Source organism: Acomys minous (assembly GCF_964271855.1).
Source record: "Acomys minous genome assembly, chromosome: 4".
Classification (NCBI taxonomy): Eukaryota; Metazoa; Chordata; class Mammalia; order Rodentia; family Muridae; genus Acomys; species Acomys minous.
The window spans coordinates 69,694,275-69,713,227 of NC_140486.1; the positions used below are offsets into that span (position 1 = coordinate 69,694,275).

Here is an 18,953-nt window from a genome sequence, read left to right on the forward strand (position 1 = left end):
AATCAGATGACCTTTTGAATCAGATGGACCAGAGTTTAAATCCTAAGGCTGCCAGTCAGTTTTTAAATCAATGCCTGGCTCCAACACCCTTCAGTCCCTAACTAAATCTCAGTGGATCTCTTCCCCAGAAGTGCCGCAGACGGAGCGAGGAGGAGCTGACTGCAGGAGAGCCCAACTTGACTGTGAGATCTTGAGCCAAGGAGAGTGACTAGGATTTATTTCCCTGTGTCCACTTTTGAAAAAAAATAAAGATTAGAAAATAATCCTTCCAGGATTCAAGTTCCAAGAGACAAGGGAGGAGCTACGTATCTGTAATGCTTGGAAGAGGGTATTTCTGAGCAATTATCAACTTAAGCATGCGTTATTTGTTGCTAATTAGTACACAAGGCTGTTAAATATTTAGCAGAAGTTTGTTTAATTGTATTTGACTAGGAAAGAGATGCCTGAACATAGCTTTAGCATGGAGAGGCAGTGGTGTGCACCCTAGAGCCTGGTAGAAAGGAAATTTGTATTCGCCCAAGATTAACACATTAACGTCAGACAAGCCTTTTCTCCCCCTCTTCTTTACACAGTTATTTATCTTTAAGGTATTAAAATTAAAGCACGAAGAAAGGGGGCACTGCTCACGGATGTAAAATCGGAGGGAGGTCATTCTTAACCTTGTTTACAGATGTTCTGCTTTAGAAAGCACCAGTGTGATAAATTAAACATTACAGTGGAAAAAAATTCAAGCCCAGCTACAAGCGGTGCGTGGACACACCTGTCTGTGAAGACTGACTTAGTCCCTGAGCATCGTATTAGACAGTAGTGTCCATCAAAGCCTCCGTCCTCCAACACACTGAGACGCTATATCCGGGGATGAGGCAGAGTCATCATGGCCTGGCCCCTCTCCTGTCCGCTTTGTATATTATGGTTGCAGTTTCCTGTTGGCTCCTTGCAGGTAAACAGGAAGCTCAATTTGTTGATTGCTTATAAAACGAAAAGAAAAGAAAAATCCACTTGATGCCTTTGTCATATTTCCCAGTGGCCACCTGGCTTCCTTCAGCGTGTTCTTCCAGCCTGGAACCTTCCTGTGTTTCTCAATGCAAAGTACTATGAGTCCTAAAGAGGGAAAACATTTCCTTTAATTTAAATTTTGTTATTGTGTCAGAGAGACAGAGACAGACAGAAAGACACTTCCATGCCACCGTGCACATCCTGGGATCACATCTTGGTAATGTGGGGTACTGGTTCTTGTCCCTCTGCCTTGCTCATCTGAGACAGCTCGGGGTTACAACCATGCACTCACTCCTCTGGCACAGCTGGCTTCTGGAGGGCCTTGGGTGTCAAACTTGGGAACTCCCACTTGGAAGGCATGCATTTAGCCTTGAGACATTTCTATCTCCAGCCCTCCAAAGCAAAGAATTTTCAAGCCTTTCCAGGGTACAGAACAGTTAGACATAAGCTTTGCACTGAATTTACCGTATTTGTACGCTTCTTCTTAAGGTCTTCCTGGAAAATGGAATTGTCCTCATGTTAACATTGCCGTATGTGGCCCAACAACATAATTTGGCCTTTGAAGTGGCTTGTTTTATTTCTCTATACTGTTTATACTGGAAATTATTATATGTTCCAACTTATTGCATTATTTAAATAATTAGTCTTTGTTTCTGAAGACTCACATTAAATTAAGTCCCAGATAATTAGCTGGGTGTTCTTGCTACATTATAAACCACTGTGAAATTTTCCAGATTGGCTAAATATTGCTTGATGGCGAGTTCATTTTGTTTGTTTTGTTTTAAAGAAAGAGCAAAATGAAAGCTCTTGCATTAATCCCAGAATTTAGGAGGCAGAGGCAGGAAGGTGTGTTCATCACTCCCAGATACATAGGAAGTTCGAGGCCAGCCTGAGTTACAGGAGATGCTATAAAAAAAAAGCCTGTAATGTGTTGAATGTAGCCGCTTTCCAAACTGATGGTTACCTGCCTGCACAGCCTGATTGAGCTTCTGCCCCCCACCAAATCCTGTGATGTCTGAGACGCCTGTCTTTTGCTGTGTGGCACTTGTGTTCCTTGCTCATCTTACACCCTTCAGCCCCAGGCATGTGTAGATTCTCTAAGAAGTTGGCCTACAGCCCCTCCCAGAAGGCAGAGGACCCGTGCTCTAGTCTCTTTGTCTCTCCTGGTGCATGGCGGGGAGCAGCCTTCATCTCTTAAGAGATACCCTCCAGATACTGTCTCTTAAGTCCTTCCACTTGAGGAACTACACTTTTTTTTTCTATGCTATGTTATAGTGAGGTACCACAATTCCTGCCAGTAACAGTCCAGCAAATCACTATGGTAGATCTCGGGTTCTTTCAAAGTAGACATTCATTTCCACACCTTAGTTAGTAACTTTCAAAGCTTAATTCCTGAGCCACTTTAGACACTCGAAACATGAGCACCCCTAAGCGCTGTTGTTTCCTTGACCTGGGGTAGCCATCTTTGCTGCTTGTGTGTAAATAGAGGAGTGAGTCAACATTTCTGGAGAGATTTAGTTCCACCTACAGAGAATGCCACTTTTAATGCATCTCGAAGAATCCTGTCCAGAATTTCTGGACAACTGCCCACATTTATCCGGTGGCATTATTTAAAAGAGCAGTGCAGTACAGTCCTGTGTAATATACACGTGTCTCTGTGTACACGCATTAGTTTCATAAGATGGAGGATAATATCCTACAGACTGAGACTAAGTAGCAAGGCGTGGCCAGCTCCGTGTATTTCCAATACAAACACAAATGAAAACCTCCAACTTGATCACAACCCAGTAAGCTTGTCCATGGAAAGACAGGTCAACAGCAAGAGCTCCTAGTAGCAGCTGCCTCACACTCAGCAAGGTGTATCCAGCCTGTGGCCTGTGAGCCACACCAGGAAAAGTTAGCTAAGAAGGCAGACCAGTACAAAAATCATAAACGTACAAGAACCACCTGGATCTTTTTCATGGTGGTTTTGTGTTTGTAACCTGATTGTACGGATCTCAAGCATGAACTTTAGAGATCACAACATCCCTTCGTGGTATACTTGACACATGGCAGACCAAGGTTTCTACATGTCCTCTCTGCCCATGGACCAGTTCTTTTTTTTTTTTTTTAAAGCATAAGGCAGTGGTCCTAAGAGTTATTTGTCTCGCTGGAGATGCATAGTAATGTCTGTAGCCCATTACAGTAAAGACCAATGTCACCTCCCATTGTGCCCAGGGAAACCAGATCTGTCCAGCCCATAATGTCAGCAAAACTAAGTCTGAGAAGCTTCTGTAGGAAGGCAAGGCTTTTTGGGGGGTCCTCTGCACCTGCTGGCTCTTTGACATCCAGCACAGGAGGTGGCATCTGCTTATCCATCCATCAGGAAAGATTTCTCTGCCTCACACCCAACTTCCACCATCACTTCCTGCACATTCTGAGTTCTAGCTCATGAACTTGAGTTTCCTCAAGTACTACAGGGTCAGTACAACTCACGTTTCCTCGTTAACATCCCAAGAACAGCATGCAATATGACCTCCAGTGGGCTTCACCAGAGTGCTAACTCTTTCCCTATGGGAAATATGATAGATAGAAACTTTAATGTCAGAATTAAAGTTATGTCTGTTATGGTGTGTGTTATTCTGATCACTTCCTGTGGTTCCATTTCACTTCTGTTGTACTATAACTTAATGCCATCCAGAAAGTACCCTGAGATGTCATCCCAGGCCCACATGAACTGTTGGGTGCCAAAAAAAAAAAAGTGCCGGTGTCTCTGCAAACTAATGATGATGGCAGTACCATGTGAAATAACAGAGAGAAATTCTGTCACTCCAAACACAGCCAGAAATGCAAAAATCCGTGTCATCGACAAAAGGCAGATGCAAGTCATAATAGGTGGGCTCCGAAACGCCACCTCTGGGTTACAATGAAAGAGTAGTGCCTCCTTCTAGTAAATTCTTCACATGTAAAATCATGTAAAATCAACTTCCATGGGCATGAGAAATCTACCAGATGTGCATTTTTATTGTCATTTTTACCTTCTTCCTCCTTTGGTCATCAAATCATTGAGGAAAAATAATACATATTATATAAAAGAACACCATTGATCATGTTATGTCCACAGGTAGGGTCTCTGGAAAAACAATGGCACAAGAGTTCGCCTTACAGGAAGTGTACAGTGACTATGAGGGGTCAAGCGGGCATGAGTGGAAGGTTGGTTGCCTCAGGTCTTTGATGCAATTCCTAGAACATCCTTACTGCCAATCCCAGGGCTGTGGGGATCCATTCAGATCTAAAGGTATGAGAGAACTTCTCTGATTGTGTGGACTCTGAAGGCATATCTTTATTAATATTCCTCTCCTGTTGACCTCATTAAAATGCTTGAGGGCCACCCCTTGCCTTTGTGACTATTTTCCCTCCGTCATCCAGAGCCAATAGCCCATAGTCCTGTCATCACTCCCTGTGTACATTTTCAAAACTATTTTACTAGCACTAGAATAAGTTGGGAATGAAAATGAGAGAGGGTAGAAATGTAAAACTCTTGATTAGAAAGTATAATTTAATAGAACGTGTATTGAACCAAATGTATTGATTAATGTAGAAGATATAGTACTTCTATTGATTTGAACCAGAGATTTAGTACTAAAAGCTCTAAGCCAAAAAGCTGTTGTGGATTGCTACAAAAGTCAGTTTAATGCTGTCCTTGGAATGCCTTCAGAACGAAATTCCTCTAATGTTTGAGGACTAGGTAGGATGCGGTATATGTCAGCCTGTTCCCAGAGGGTTTTATTTTGTACTCTAATAGCTGTTACGAGCCTACATTATATCCAAGGAGTAATTTTCCTTAGAGGTGCCCAGCTCGCTTTGTGTCAATATTCTAGCATTTTAAGTCACGTACAGTATATGCTTCTGGGAACAGGGAAGGAGCCAGCCAGACTCATAATGGCCTGCATTCATTAATAAAGCCAGAGGCTTCTGTCCCTGCATTGCCCACTACAGGGAAGTCTCTATGGCCTTCAGGGACCCTGTACAGACACATTTAAAGGAAGCTCTATTTTGAGTGGGCAGGAGATGAAATGCAGGACTTGGAGGTATTTCTTAAGTCAGCTCTGTGCCCGAGCACGGGGGTGACCTTCTGGGTCAAAGAAGAAGGCAGGTCAAAAAGACTTATTATCCAGCCTGTTGGAAACCAATTGCTTTTGTTTAAAAAATAAATAAATAAATAATGAAAAAGCAGGGGTGCTGAAAGGTGGACAGTGATGTAGAATTCAGTTTACCGCCCGAAAAGAAAGCTCACAAACCCTGTGTGTGTGCTTCTGAGGAAAAAAATAAAGAGAGAGAGAGAGAGAGAGAGAGAGAGAGAGAGAGAGAGAGAGAGAGAGAGAGCGCATACTGATTAGCCTCTGTGTTTGCAGATAAACGGCCAGCCCAAGTGATAAAAGGAAGGGTAATATAATTAGTTAATCAGGGGAGATTGATTGCGGATGTTTGTGTTCTTCAACTAAAGGGAAAAAAAAAACCAACATGTTGCCACAGCGTTGTCACCATCTGTTGAAAGACACAGCCACACTTAATCTTTATATTTCCCTGTTTTTTTCCCCCTGCCTCGCTTTGTTTCTGGCCTCTGGTTTCATCAGTTTGAAAGCATCTCACTTAAACTGAATCCAACCACAGTGTAAACTGCAGGCGCCATGGCCTCGGGGAAAGCTCCTCTTCTTTCTTCCTCTTCGTTCCTTTTTAAAAATAACATTCTGGCTCTCTCTCCTGGTTCTTGAAGCTCGCCTGTATTTGTTTTGGCAGAGAGGGCCTATAAATAGATACATCACGATTTAAAGTAAAAAAAATTAAGTATTTGAATCAATAGTTTTTTGTTTTGTTGTTTGTTGTTGTTGTTGTTGTTGTTGTTGTTGTTGTTTGCAAAACCCCCATTCACATCCTGCTTTGGTTACTGTCACCACTTAACATTTCAGTGGTGTTGACAAAACAGAGACCAGAGGTGTAGTGTTTACCAGAGAACTGGGAAAGTCTAGGCAATCTGTGGGCTCCACTTTTGGGGGGCGGATTGGAAATGAAAATTTTCACTCCCGAGGAAGCAGTTTCTCTACATGCATCACCTTCAGAGCCTGACTTTTACCATGGTTCTAGATGCAGAAATGCAAGTTTCCATGCAGACCGGAGGGGGGAAAAAATAACTGCAAGGTGAACAGTTTCAGAGGATCATGGGTTTTTATTTTTATTTTAAAAATATTTTCCTTGGAGTCCATTTAAAATAGGATTAAACCGTTTGACCAGCAAATGTGGTCAGCCCTCTGAAAGACGGCACTGAATTAATCATTTGTTAGAGTGCCAAGCCCAAAATGAGAATTCCAGTCTTGTAAAATGGAAGGCATCTCACATTTTAAAAGAAATACATAGTGCTAGGAGGGGGACTTTTTAAGGCCCTCATCTGGTTTTTAGCTTCTAAGTTTAATTTCACATTTACGGGAAAAAAAGAAAAAGGAAAAAAAGAAAGAGCACACATACTCCTTCCAAATGGCCCCTTACAATGAGGAGAGTGTGCTAGAAAGCTTGCTGTTAAAGTGTGGGGCCTAGATAGAGCTTCTTTTAGGCTTTAAGGTATGTTGTGAGTTTGTTGGGTTTTTTTTTTTAACACAAGCTCCCCTCGTGTAAAACAACTGTTCATAACTGGGATTAATGGTTTTCAATTTTCAGTTACTTAGACATGGGGTCTCCAGGAGATGGCTTTTTGCAGAGTAGAATATGGCTCTCTGTGGGATTGCACAAGTTTTCTTCTCCTCCACTTCCTTTTCTGTCACCGTCCCCCCCCTCCACCTCCACCAGTGTTGCTCTGATGTTCCTCTCGATTATGTAAAACACTTCGCCTTCGTTGGAACAGATATTTTTTCTCATAACCTGTCATTGCATTAAAGTGCTTTGGGGACTGCGAATTGCTGCGTAAAATGGGTGAGATTACCCACTGCTTTGTTCTAGTGAAGTGGTTTCCTTCAGACCTAAAGAGCTCAGAACTCTGCACGAGAGAGGTCGGCTTGGGGACGGCTATCTGACGGCTATCTATGGAGCTTTCTGCTTTCTGCTCCTAACCGTCCTCATCCTTGGTGTCCCGGGACTGGCTCTGCAGTGTGGCCTGCTGCCAGGGCGACAAACGAGCCTGCTGCCTGGCTTCCCTTCTGCTCCCACCTTCTCCTGTGTACATCTTATCTTTCCACTTGCATCTTGGCAGCCTTTCCCAGCAAATGATGTCTAGGGTTTCTTCAAGACACACACACACACACACACACACACACACACACACACACACACACACACCACCACTGAGCACTCTCATGGAAAGACTTGTTTCCCTTCCAAAGAGACATCTGAGGCCACATCTGGAAACTGTGACTTTATGTCTGTTCTCAGCCACACCTACAAGACAACTGAATGAGTGTGTGGCTCAGACACACCATCTGTCCTTCTACATCAGGACACTCGTACTTTCAGGGGACGTGGAGTACGGAAGCGGAACCCCAGGGATCCTCAAGGGAAATCCCTTGAGAGGGTATCACAAACATCTGGAATTCTTCTCCCCCACCTCTACAGATTATATGCCCATTTCCCACGGACCTCTGGGGATATGCCTCCTTCCCACCAGGAGAATTGCTGGCCCTGGTAGGCAGCCAGGACTGGAGGAGACCCTTAATTGGGCTGGAGCCAAAAGGAAAAAATGAGTGTGACGGTCAATACCTGTTGTCGATGTGACAGGACCCAGAATCACCAGGAGGCAAGTGCCTGGGCGCACCTGTGAGGGATCATCTAGGCTAGCCTGGCCTCAGTGCATGCTTGTGAGGTGCTCTCCAGATTAGGTTAACGAGCGTGGGAAGACCCACTTTAGGTCTTGGCTGCAGTGCTCTATGGGCTGGGACCCCAGACAGAACAGAGAGGCGAAAGCAAGCTGAACACAGTATTCATTGCTTGTACCTTCTAACCACAGATGCTATGCAGGCAGTTGTCTCACACCCCGGCTGCCATGACTGGATCCACGGGTGCATGTGAGCCAAAGTAACCCTTCCTTCCTTACACCCCCGTGGCTGGGCCCTTTACCTCAGCAGCATGGCAGTTCTAACGCAGTGAGGATGGAGGCTGTCTGTTTGTTCAGGCATCTCCCTGTGGCAGGACTTCATCTTTCCACCTCTTTTCTGTTGATGAGACATATCCGTGGAGCTTTATTTAGATATAAGTGTGTATTTCCTAAGTCTGCTCTTACCCCTTCATGAAACTGTTTTTATCTGCTTCTCTCAACCTTCAGGGCATAAATCCTTGGTATCAATGACTTCAGTATGCTGCAATAACATGATTTAAATATATATATACACAAACACATATATATACACACACATACATATATACAGATGTGTAATATATACAGATGTATAAATATTTACTCTGATTGTTAGGATCTAGGTCCTCACTTGGATTTATGGCAGAGAAACAGGAAAAAAAAAGAATAGCGTGAGTTTGAGCCACATTAGGAAACTTCACCATAATGTGATGAAGATAAGACTATTATTTCTTCTTTAAACAATAATTTCAGGGAAGACCAAGTACTAAAAGGCACCCCTCCTTTAGCTACCTGATGTCCTGGCTTCTTTTATTTCTTCCATTTCATACTTCTTTGGTAGACTTCGTTTTGTTTTGTTTTGATTTCAGCCCTTTCTATGAAAACACTTCTGACTTTTTGAGATATCAAAAGAATCAGTATAGTTCGGGGTTCTCAATTTGTCAGTGCTTATACACCTCCAATCAGAGCTGTGTGGATCTTGAAGAAACTAGGATAACTTTTTGTTCCCACCAGTATTTTTAATATGCCTTTAGAAAAAAACACCTCCCAGACATATTTAAAATCAATACCCAGACAAAAGAGTTGGCATAAAAACAGTTTACTCTTAAATGCACTTTGAGGCCAGTTCTACTAAGGGCAAAAGCCACCCTTTTGAAGAGAGTAGAGTAAGGATGCTTTACATCAGCTCAGAATAAAACAAAGCTGCCTTGTCACGAGTGATGAACCGTTTTTTTGCAGTTTGGGCTCCAGCCAGAAGTCTCCCACCCCCAGTCATCACTGCCTACCACACAGTAGTTGTCATGGTGGGAAGGGACCTGTTCCCACTGCCCATCTCCATCATCCAAAAGCTAAATCTGAAACACGGAGGGGGTGCTAGGCCTCTTCCATGTCTCTCCAATCCCTCGCTGGTGTGCCAGCCCCAGTCGGGAATCATCAGCCACCTAGCCTTTGGTCATGCAGCCTATCCCTCTGAGCAAGTGGCTGGCCAGCAGTCTGTCCTCAGGGATGCTAAAGGCAGCAGAAATCCCACAGTACTCACTTAGCGCCTCTTCGCCTGCAAGACCGATTTTGAACATTTTAGTGATGTTTTAAAATTCCTCACAATGTTGCCCAAACTACCCTTCATTTTTATTTCCACACAGTACGCATGCATCAGAAGCCTTTAGAAGATCTTGGCCAATCAGATTCCTCGCTCCCTGCCCTGCCCCACCTCCTCTCTCTGCTGCCTTCACTACGGCCTTCAGTGGAGTTTCAGTGAAAACATTAGCTTACTACCCCTGTTGCTGCAAAGCCTTCCCTGGTGATGAGACAGGAAAAGTCATGGCGTTTCTGTGTTCCTTTCCATTATTTTTGCTCACACCACTGAATTGTCGTTTGTCTACATGGCTTTCTTCTTTAGATCATGAGAACTGTGATGAGCTCAACACAGAAACTCTTTCCATATCACACACCCAGTTGGTCAGGCTATCTCTGAGCACTGGGTGCTACAGGCCCTGTCAGGCCTTGAGACCAGCATTCCACAGGGTTTCAGGTAGTAGGAGTGCAAGAAGCTACATAAAAATTGCCATAAGGTGACCAAGAGGCGAGACTTCTAAGATGAATGCGTTGTAAGCAGGACAGGAGCTTTGGGAAGTCAGAGAACAGAAATGGCTTTAGGGTTAGTAAGCATAAAGTAGTTTTATTTCAAGCTGGACTTCAGAGCTCTGATCGGAGGGAGAGAGTGGGGAGTGAAAGAGCTTAAGGAAAATCAGCGAGGGGAGCTCAGGCCACCTCCAGTCTCAGTCTCCAGTGAAGACCTGGAGGCCTGTGGCCAATCTCTATAGAAAAAAAAAAAAAAAAAAGATCATCCTTAGCACCATGCTTGGGGCTGGAGAATGTCTACACACTTTGACCCTTCAAGCCCTATATGTTGGACAGGGGGTCCAGTCGCCCCCTCACAAATTGTAAAGAAGTTATCTAATAAAAAAAAAAGGCACAAGACACGCTACTGTGGCTGGGGTTTGGAGCACCCTAATGCTGCTCAGGAACCTTAGGAGAGACAATAAAGAACACCCAGATGAGGAAGTCAAAACAGGGTGCTGGGATCTCCTGCAGAGCGCCAGCATGGCCACAGCTCCCACCCCCCCACCTTCACAAGAGTACTGGAGGTGCCTCCTGAGCCATCCATCATCAGCCAGTTGGCTCTGTTCTTCCATATCCACATGTGAGGATGGGTAGAGCTCCTGCTGTCAACATCACCATCTATCAGAGAGTAGAGCAAAGCGTGCCTTTAAAAACTGGGAATGATACGTGGGTCAAGAAACTGCTTTCACAATGGTACCCTGGTCACTGGAGCATGGGTCCTGTTTGAATCCGCAGAGGTGGTACTGGGTGGGAGAGTATTTGGAGAAGTGATGGCTGGCAGAGGAAAGGAATGGTACAACCAACATCTCCCCTCCCAGAGCCTCCTGGCTCTGCCTCCTCCCTCTCCTCCACGGAAAGAACAGCTTCAGTGCACCTGTACCCAACCCCAGGCAGTTCGGCCTCTCTGAACCAGTGAGGCCATCCATCCCTGTGCGTCTCTGCGCATCCCCATCATCCACGCCCATGCATTTCTGTGCATCCCCACGGTCACCTCATTGGGTACCTTCCGGCATTTATCTATGCTCACACCAATGGGAAGAATATCCCTGTAACTTTCTCCCTCTTTCTCTTTTTCTCTACAGAATCACACGATGACCCAACACAGCAGTTAGTTCAAGGACAGCCTCCCAAGGAGAGAAGGACTTTTGTGGCACAAAAAGGGAACATGTTTTACTCTTTGCACGAAACTTACATTGTCAATGTATATTCTTCAGAAGCATTGTATTGTATCATACAACTTGTATTATCAAAACTGTTGGATGTTCATGTGTTGGAACTTTTGAGCACCAGATAGACTCCTTGTACATAAAGTGTTGCACATGTATTATGTTGTCGATGCTAAAATGGTCTTATAAAGACAAGTGGACTTGGGCCCTATTCAGGCAAGATGTTCAAAGTGAACAAAATGGCTTAAGAGAAACTGTTTTCAAGGAAGACAGAACTTAAACAAACTGTTATCATGTGACTACGGTTGGACTTCCTTTTATTTACACTTAAGCCTAGAATTTCTCTTTTGCTATATCAACGGTTAAAACCCAAGACTATTTTTTATTGCTGGAGATTCTCGTGAACCATGAAGAGACATTCTCACAGAACAGAACCCCACATCTGGATACGGCCTGTATATATATATATATTTGTAAGCCTTGCAGTGTGACAGGTAGCCTCGCCATATATGCAATAGTTGTTATGTAGACTGTCAAAAGATTTTTTTTCCTGGCTACATTTGAAGCTTTGAGTGTTCAAGGTTTTCCTTAATGATTTCACACAGCCAAATTCTTGAATCGGTTGAACTAACCTGTATGTTACTGTTCTCAATGTTTACTCTGCGGTCTGAACCTGGAGATTACTGGAATTGTTTTCCAAGAGGAAATAAATTCAGTTTACCATCAGCTATGAGTGTATGTGTGTGTTTTCCTTTTCTAGTTAATCTTACCATTAAAAAAGAAAGAGAAAGAAATCTAATTGCCTGCACCCTTGGATATGAAATCTGCTCGCGAGCAGATCCCAGGCACAGGCTCAATCATATTTAACCTTTGCACACCGGGCCAAGTGCAGCCGGAGGAGATTCATCATGCTGTACGGGAAGAAGGCAGACCCAGCCTGCTTGAACTGTCTTAGCTTCTACCAGGTCACATTGGACTTGAGGATTCTGACATCACAGATGGATGTGATGGCTGTTTGCTGCATAATTTGCAGCCCAATTCATGTCACGCTGTGCAAATCTGAACTCGTGGCGGATGGCAGCAATTTGAGCTGCTGTTTGGCTTATGTGTATTTAAGAAGCAGCATTGTTCAGAAGACAAAGCGCAGAGCTGCGAGTCAGAGGGCTGTTAGTTCTGGTCCTGCCGCCCACTCCCAGTGGAACCTTCTCCAAAAGGCTTCATCTCCGGGCCTGGCATCACCGGCCAATTGAAGGTCATGGACCTGGTCATCAGCCTTTCCTCAGGCATGGGATGGCTCTATGAGATGCTCCTCTCCACAGCCTACCAAAAAGTGCTCAAGAAGAGGAGATCCTGACTACAGAGATTCTCTGCAATTTTTTTTGAGAAGGATAGCATTGTGTGCACTGGACCTTGGTAGACATCATTAGCCTGAATAGTGTAAGGACAGACTTGCTATGCATGGAGCACATTCATGGAGTCATGCTGAAAATGGTTACCACACTCTGAGTCCCGTGACCGCTTTGAAACTCTGAAGATCTCAAGCAAATGGCAATACGCTTCTTATTGCTTTGGGGTAAGGAAAATACAGCCTGGACTGATGGATTTGTGATGCCCTGTCGCCAGTGGGTCAACCAAATGCTCCGTGGTTCTCCACTCTCAGCCTACTTGACAGTCCATTGCAGGACTTGCCTGCTACATGGTGGCGTGCTGGGCCTGAGCTCCCAGAGCTTCTGACTCGATAGGGCTCAAGTTTATGCTCCTCTAGGAATTCTGGGTAATGCTGGTTAAAGAGCACACTTTGAGAACCACTGCCCTACCTCATTAACAAGTCATGGACTAAATGAAGTGTGAATGACCAAGCACATGATATTATTTGTTGTGTTTTCAATAAAAAATAAATAAAAACTTTTGTCAAATTTTAATATCATTCACAAACAAGTATTTTGTAGTGATTAAAGTATTCACACCTACCATAATGTTTCGTGTGTGTGTGTGTGTGTGTGTGTGTGTGTGTGTGTGTGTGTATTTAGCTTTTTAATGCAAAGAAAACATCCACCTATACAATGGAATGCCAGGGTACTGTTTAATAAAAAACCTTTTTCACTGGCTACATAAATAATGAAAGTATGCTCAGAATATGCAAGTGCATCCATAATTAAAACACTTTGCACTTAAGATGAAATAGCCATACTTAATGATGATTTTTAAAAAGCTTTACATTTTTGGTTATTAATGAGAGGATTATATTTTATAAAATGAAGCTGTTGGCTTATAGGAAGCAGGTGATGTGTTAAGCCTGGATCAGACCCTAAGTTGCTTCTCAGTGACCTCCTACAGGGCGTGGTGTTCTCAGGAAGGAAGAAGCAGAGCTGTCCATCCTGGCAGCACAGACCTGGGTCAGCCTCCCCGAGACACAGCTGGGAAGTCACAGGAGTCTAGCACTGTTCATGCCTCGTTAACTGATTGATCCTTCGGAACATCTAACTGGTAGACCATTGTTCCTTTTAGCCAGTCAGTTCTTCTCTGGATGATAAATGCTAAACAGTGCTCAGATAATCACTTCCACCCAGCTTTGGTGAATTATTGTATATATAACCTCTCTCATCCCTGAAGGGTGAAGTACAACGTAAAGATTAATAAGAATACCAGTGTCTGCATTCTGTTGTGTAGCTGTGATCAAGTGCCATATCAGGGTATGAAGACCTCAAAGAGGAAAGATGGGTTTGAGCTCATGGTTTCGGGGCGTTCACTTGGTGTCCATTTGGTCTCATGTGCTTACACAGCATGTCGTGGTGGCTGGGGTGAATGGCAGAGGAGAGCTGTACACTTCCTGACCAACCAGGAAACAGAAGGAGACTAGACATAGCTATGGATAATCTGCTTTCAAGAACCCGCCTCCAATGACCTACTTCCTCCATTTAGTTCTACGTACAAAGTTTCCAGGACCACTCAAAATAACACTGTCAGCTGAGGACCAAGAATTCAAACCAAGAGCCTATGGGGGCGGGGCATTGTGTAGTCAAAGCATACCAGCTAGCATTACGCAAAATCCAGGGGAAGAATATGGGAGGAGTAGCTGCCCTGTTTATGCTTCTGATTTGGCTTTTGAGGGCATCTTAGCACTGACTTGGAGCTTCCTGGTAGGAAAGGGGGGAAGCTAACCAGAACAGAAGGAATACATCAGTTTCTCCAGGGAAAGTGTTTTCCTAGCACTTATTGCTAAAAGAGATGTCTCAGAGCCTTTATAATCAGGGGTGGCCCTGCTGCAGTGGTTTTTGTGTGAAAGAGGGCTGATGCATGTATGAGAAGCCAGGGATGTGCCTACGCATCCTCCAGAACACAAGACAGGTACCAGGATGGAGCCAGGCATGACCTGGCTCCAAATGTCAGGCATTGCAAGGTTAAGAAACTGTTCTAATGGAGAATATCATGTGATTTCCACTCCCTCCCCTACCCCAAGGTCTAAACTTTAACTTTAGAATCACCAGGGGATTGTCAAACAAGTCTATTATTGGAGTCCCACCCCACAGCTACTAACTTTGCAGCTGGCCTAGAATACAAGCTGGGCATCAGAAGCACCCACAGTGACCCCAAGAGTCAAATACAAGGACCACCATATCAAGCTTCCAACCACAGGGGAGTGTGTTTAGCTCAAGACTAGAACTTCTGCAACACGCAGGAGAAGGGGACACGTGGAACGGGGCTTAAGCGCCCCCCCCCTCGGTGCCACTATTTACAACTGGGCATCTTAATAATTATTTTAACCATAAAGTAATGTGATAACTAGGTAGCATAGTAAGTATAAATAGTGGAGGAAAGGAAGAAATGATCCAGGAGTCTGTCATCCTTACACTAGTCCAGGGATTCATAATTTGGTCAGTGAGATCTTGTCCCATGAGATCACTGGCAGCGTAGAGAGTACTGTCCAACTCAGAGATGGGGCCCCTGGACCAGATCGCTCATCTCTCAGGGTGCTCCAAATTCCAAATGCTGGCAATCCATTCTGCTTCTTATAATTCAAACTGTATTAGGACCACTGTGTGGACCAGATGAGATATACTCCAGGCCAAGGCTGCTTCTCCTGGTGCCAGCTTTAACCTCTTGTATCAACTAACCTTTTTTCTAATTCTCATTCCAATTCTTTTTAGATGATAATGTGAGTTTTACATGTTAACATTCATGTGGCGTTTCTTTATTATTATGTGCAGATTGGAAGTTGTCATGTGACCTTTATCTCCATCCCACATGAAGGTGAGCAGAAGTTCACCAAGTGTGGGTTCTGTCTAGCCTGCTTCCAGCCCTGCACAGTGAGTGAGACTTCTATGAGCAAGGATAACAGAAATCAATATTCTCTCATGTGATCAGATCTGCTGCCTTCCACACTGCTATCGGAGGCCTATGTATTACTCTTTGGAAATCACACAAATGGGTGATAGGGTAGAAATTCTACCTTGCTGATTAATAAACATAACGAGAAGATCAGCCCAGATAGACTGTGGTGACACAGCCTCTAAGCCTGGCTTCTCAGAGCAGTTCTGAGTCTGTTTCAGAACTTGACCAAGGAATCCAGGGAACCTTCACCTTCCATTCCATGGAGCGTGGCAGCCTTGACTTTGCATCTTCCTGTGCCTGTTGGGCACAGCATAGCAGAACCCAGGAGAAAGGAAGTTTAGGAATCGGGATCCCATTACAGAACACCTGCAAACCCTCCTCCGTTTAGCACCAACAGCCCAAAGCTCTTCCTCCCTCCCTCTCCAGGAGGAAGTTTTCCACTAAAGGTACTAAAAACAAGAGTTCAAGGAAGAGAGATGAGCCTGGGTAAAGAGGGCGCAGCAGGAATCTCTGGCAGAGTCCAAAGCTCAGATCCGGTAAGCACTGCATTGCTGGGTGAGAGCCTCAGAGGCAGAAGTAGCCTCGACCACCACTCCAGATTCCTCTGTAATGAAGTCAGCTGTCGACTCCTTAGGGGAAAGAGCACAGAGCCCCTTTATTTCCAAGCAGGTGTTGCAGCATATTAAAGGTTGCATTCCATCTTGCGCTCACATCCTGAATGAGCCAGTTTGCAGGCAAGCTCAGTTCTTTCTGCAAAGAGAGAAACTTGGCAATGATGGAAGCTGAATACTTAAATGGCAATCAACTTCTGGCTCGTATCAATTAATTCCTTCATGGACTTCTGCCTAAGTATAGCATCTTGAATTCCCAGCTGTGGAAGCTATGAAAAACAGCCCGAGCAGCACATGCCACCGTCTCGGAAAAGGCACACCACTGAAAGGACAGGACGGTGGCCAGCGCATCTCTGGGTGCCATGAATGCTAATGCACAGCTCTTTTCTGTTTTCACCTGTGTTGTGCAAGGCAGGGCATATATATACCCATTCCTCTGGATGGAAAACACATCAGGAAAATTTCTAGTAGGTTTATGGGAAATCTCTCGGAAGGGCATCACCTTATCAGCACAATGTGGGCTCAGAAGTAAGTGGAAAATGTCTCCTCACTTAGGAACCAGGAAAAGCTACTGAATATGTTTTTCATCTCAGGGAACCTGTCACAGACAACTATGTGTTTCTGAACAGGAGCACTTTGATCAAGAGCCAGCACAGGCTGAGGATGACTGTGCACATTGCCCCGGAGAGCTGGTGATTCTTCACTTCGGCTGGCACCTATAGACAGGGCAGGTCAGAGCATGCCATCCTCATAGGGAATGGGAGCATTCAGATGTATCCTCACTCAGGCTAGGGCCCCAAAACTAATAATCTAATGATGTGACTAGCTACCAGGTGCAATCAATGGAAGGCAAGGTCACCTAGCAGGGCCTACCTCGCTCATCATCCTCCTGCTGCCAATGAACCGTCAAGGACCTTCTGCGCTCCTTTTCTGAATCACAGGAGGAATAGCGCTCCCTCCCTCAGAAGGCCAAGCTTTTGACTTTCCAAGAGTCACATCCTGTCTGGGGTGGGAAGCTTCTAGCTCATTTCAGCATCGGGGAGTGACACAGCGAGAGAGAGTTCATTTGGTAACGTGCTTACCTTGCAAACATGTGGACTTGAATTTGATCCCCAGAACTGAAGGAAAGAAGACACATGTGGTGCCACACTTGCAATCCTAAAGCTATGGAGGTAGAGACAGGGGAAACCCCTAAAGAGATCTGGCCAGCTAACCTGGCCTAATTGGTGAGCTCGAGACCAGTGAGACATCCTTTTTCAAAACACCAGGAGGATGGCACCTGAGGAGCAGTGCCTGAGATAGCGACCTTGAGTTCCTGTACACACACACACACACACACACACACACAGACACACACACGTACATGCACACACACATGTAAAAGTACACATACACAAAGAGAAAGTTTGGGAAAAGACATGCACAATGACTACTTTAATTAACTTAAATTGAGTTTTCAAATTTAGTTCTTTGCTCTCACTATAGGGATGTGCGTGTGTGTTTGTGTGTGTGTATGTGTGTGTGTGTGTGTGTGTATGTGTGTGTATGCATATATATTCACCTTGGAACATCCTCCGAGGACTTGATTTTCTTCCAAGTTTCTCTGTTTGTGGTCTGTGTCCGCATCCTCGCCTTCCTGGCTGCTGCCTCTCCTGCAGACTGAAGTTCTTTACTCCATCAATATCCTTTTACTGAAAACATTTTTCAAGGTCACCTGTGATGGCCTCAGCAACCAGCCATTCTGGTTATTTTTTTTATTATTATTAATTGGTGCTTCTTCTCCTGCCCTGATCTTCGTACCCAGGCTCCCTCTTTCTCACTTAGTAGTAATACTCCTTATGTTGTGTCTTTCTCATTCATTAACCCTTCATTTCCTGGCTTCTAGCCTTCCTCTCATACAACCTATCTATAGCCATCATGTTAATCTGCATAAAACATACTTTACATCCTTTTTCTCATTTGCTAAGTACCCGTGACTCCCAAAGTAATGTAATGAAAGGAAAAGATTGAACTGAAACCTTCCCTGGTACCTACCAGTTATATATCACATGTCACATTTCTGACATGATTTTTCCCATCTCTAGTTTGATGATGGGTACACTTGCAAGATACTGTAGGATTTTCCCAGTATTTTATCAGTGCCTAGGAATGCCTGAAACATCGTGTAGGTTATGTACTAGAGATGCGCTTCCTCCTGGATCTCTGTAGGCCAGTTCTACAATAGCTGCCTTTCCACACTGAACTTCAGGCCTCTCTCATCCCCTTGTGTTTCTCATTTCCAACCTTTTCTAAATACACACACTCCTCACACAGGTGCCTGCCTATGAAACCGTAAAGAACAGTTGTATCTTCCACAAGAAGTTTCTAGAGGAATAGCTTAACTTGCTAGTTTAGTTACATTTCTGCGGTCGTGATGAAACTCCATGGCCAAAGCAACCTTCAAAAGGAAGGGTTGATCTTGGCACACAGTACCAGAGGGGGGAGTTCATAATGGTGGGGGAGGCAGGCCAGGAAACAGAGTGCATCTCCAACCACAAGCAGGAAGCCGACAGAGCAAACTGGAAGTGAGGCTTGGTTACGAGCTCTCAAAGTTCACCTCTCCTGGAAGTCCACACCTTTCCTTCATTCCCCAAATGGGAACAGCAGCTGGGAGTCAAGTGTTCAGATGCCTGGTCTGTGTGCTCCCCACCCACTTTCTGCTTGTAGGATTGTTTGGCTTGTATCAACAGGATCTCATGTAACCCAGACCCCAGGAACTTGATACATAATCAAGGATGACCTTAACCTTCTAAGCTTCTACCTCCTGGATGCTGAAATCACAAGTGTGCCACCATGACTTGTCTATACAGTGTTGAAGATGAAAATTACAGTCTGGTGCACACTAGGTAGGCACTCTACTAAGTCAAC

The 18,953-nt window shown here is 44.5% G+C and overlaps 1 protein-coding gene across 3 annotated transcripts in view; it reads left to right on the top strand.

Annotated features, from left to right (window-relative positions):
* Positions 1-11,829, top strand: part of ZNF521 (zinc finger protein 521) — a 289,791-nt gene extending 277,962 nt beyond the window's left edge. For all 3 annotated transcript variants that reach the window (XM_084779755.1, XM_084779753.1, XM_084779754.1), the window contains one exon: positions 11,020-11,829. In XM_084779755.1, the coding sequence (XP_084635881.1) occupies positions 11,020-11,049 (30 nt within the window). In that variant the 3' untranslated portion in view covers positions 11,050-11,829. The remainder of the gene's footprint in view (positions 1-11,019) is intronic.
* Positions 11,830-18,953: the final 7,124 nt, after the last annotated feature.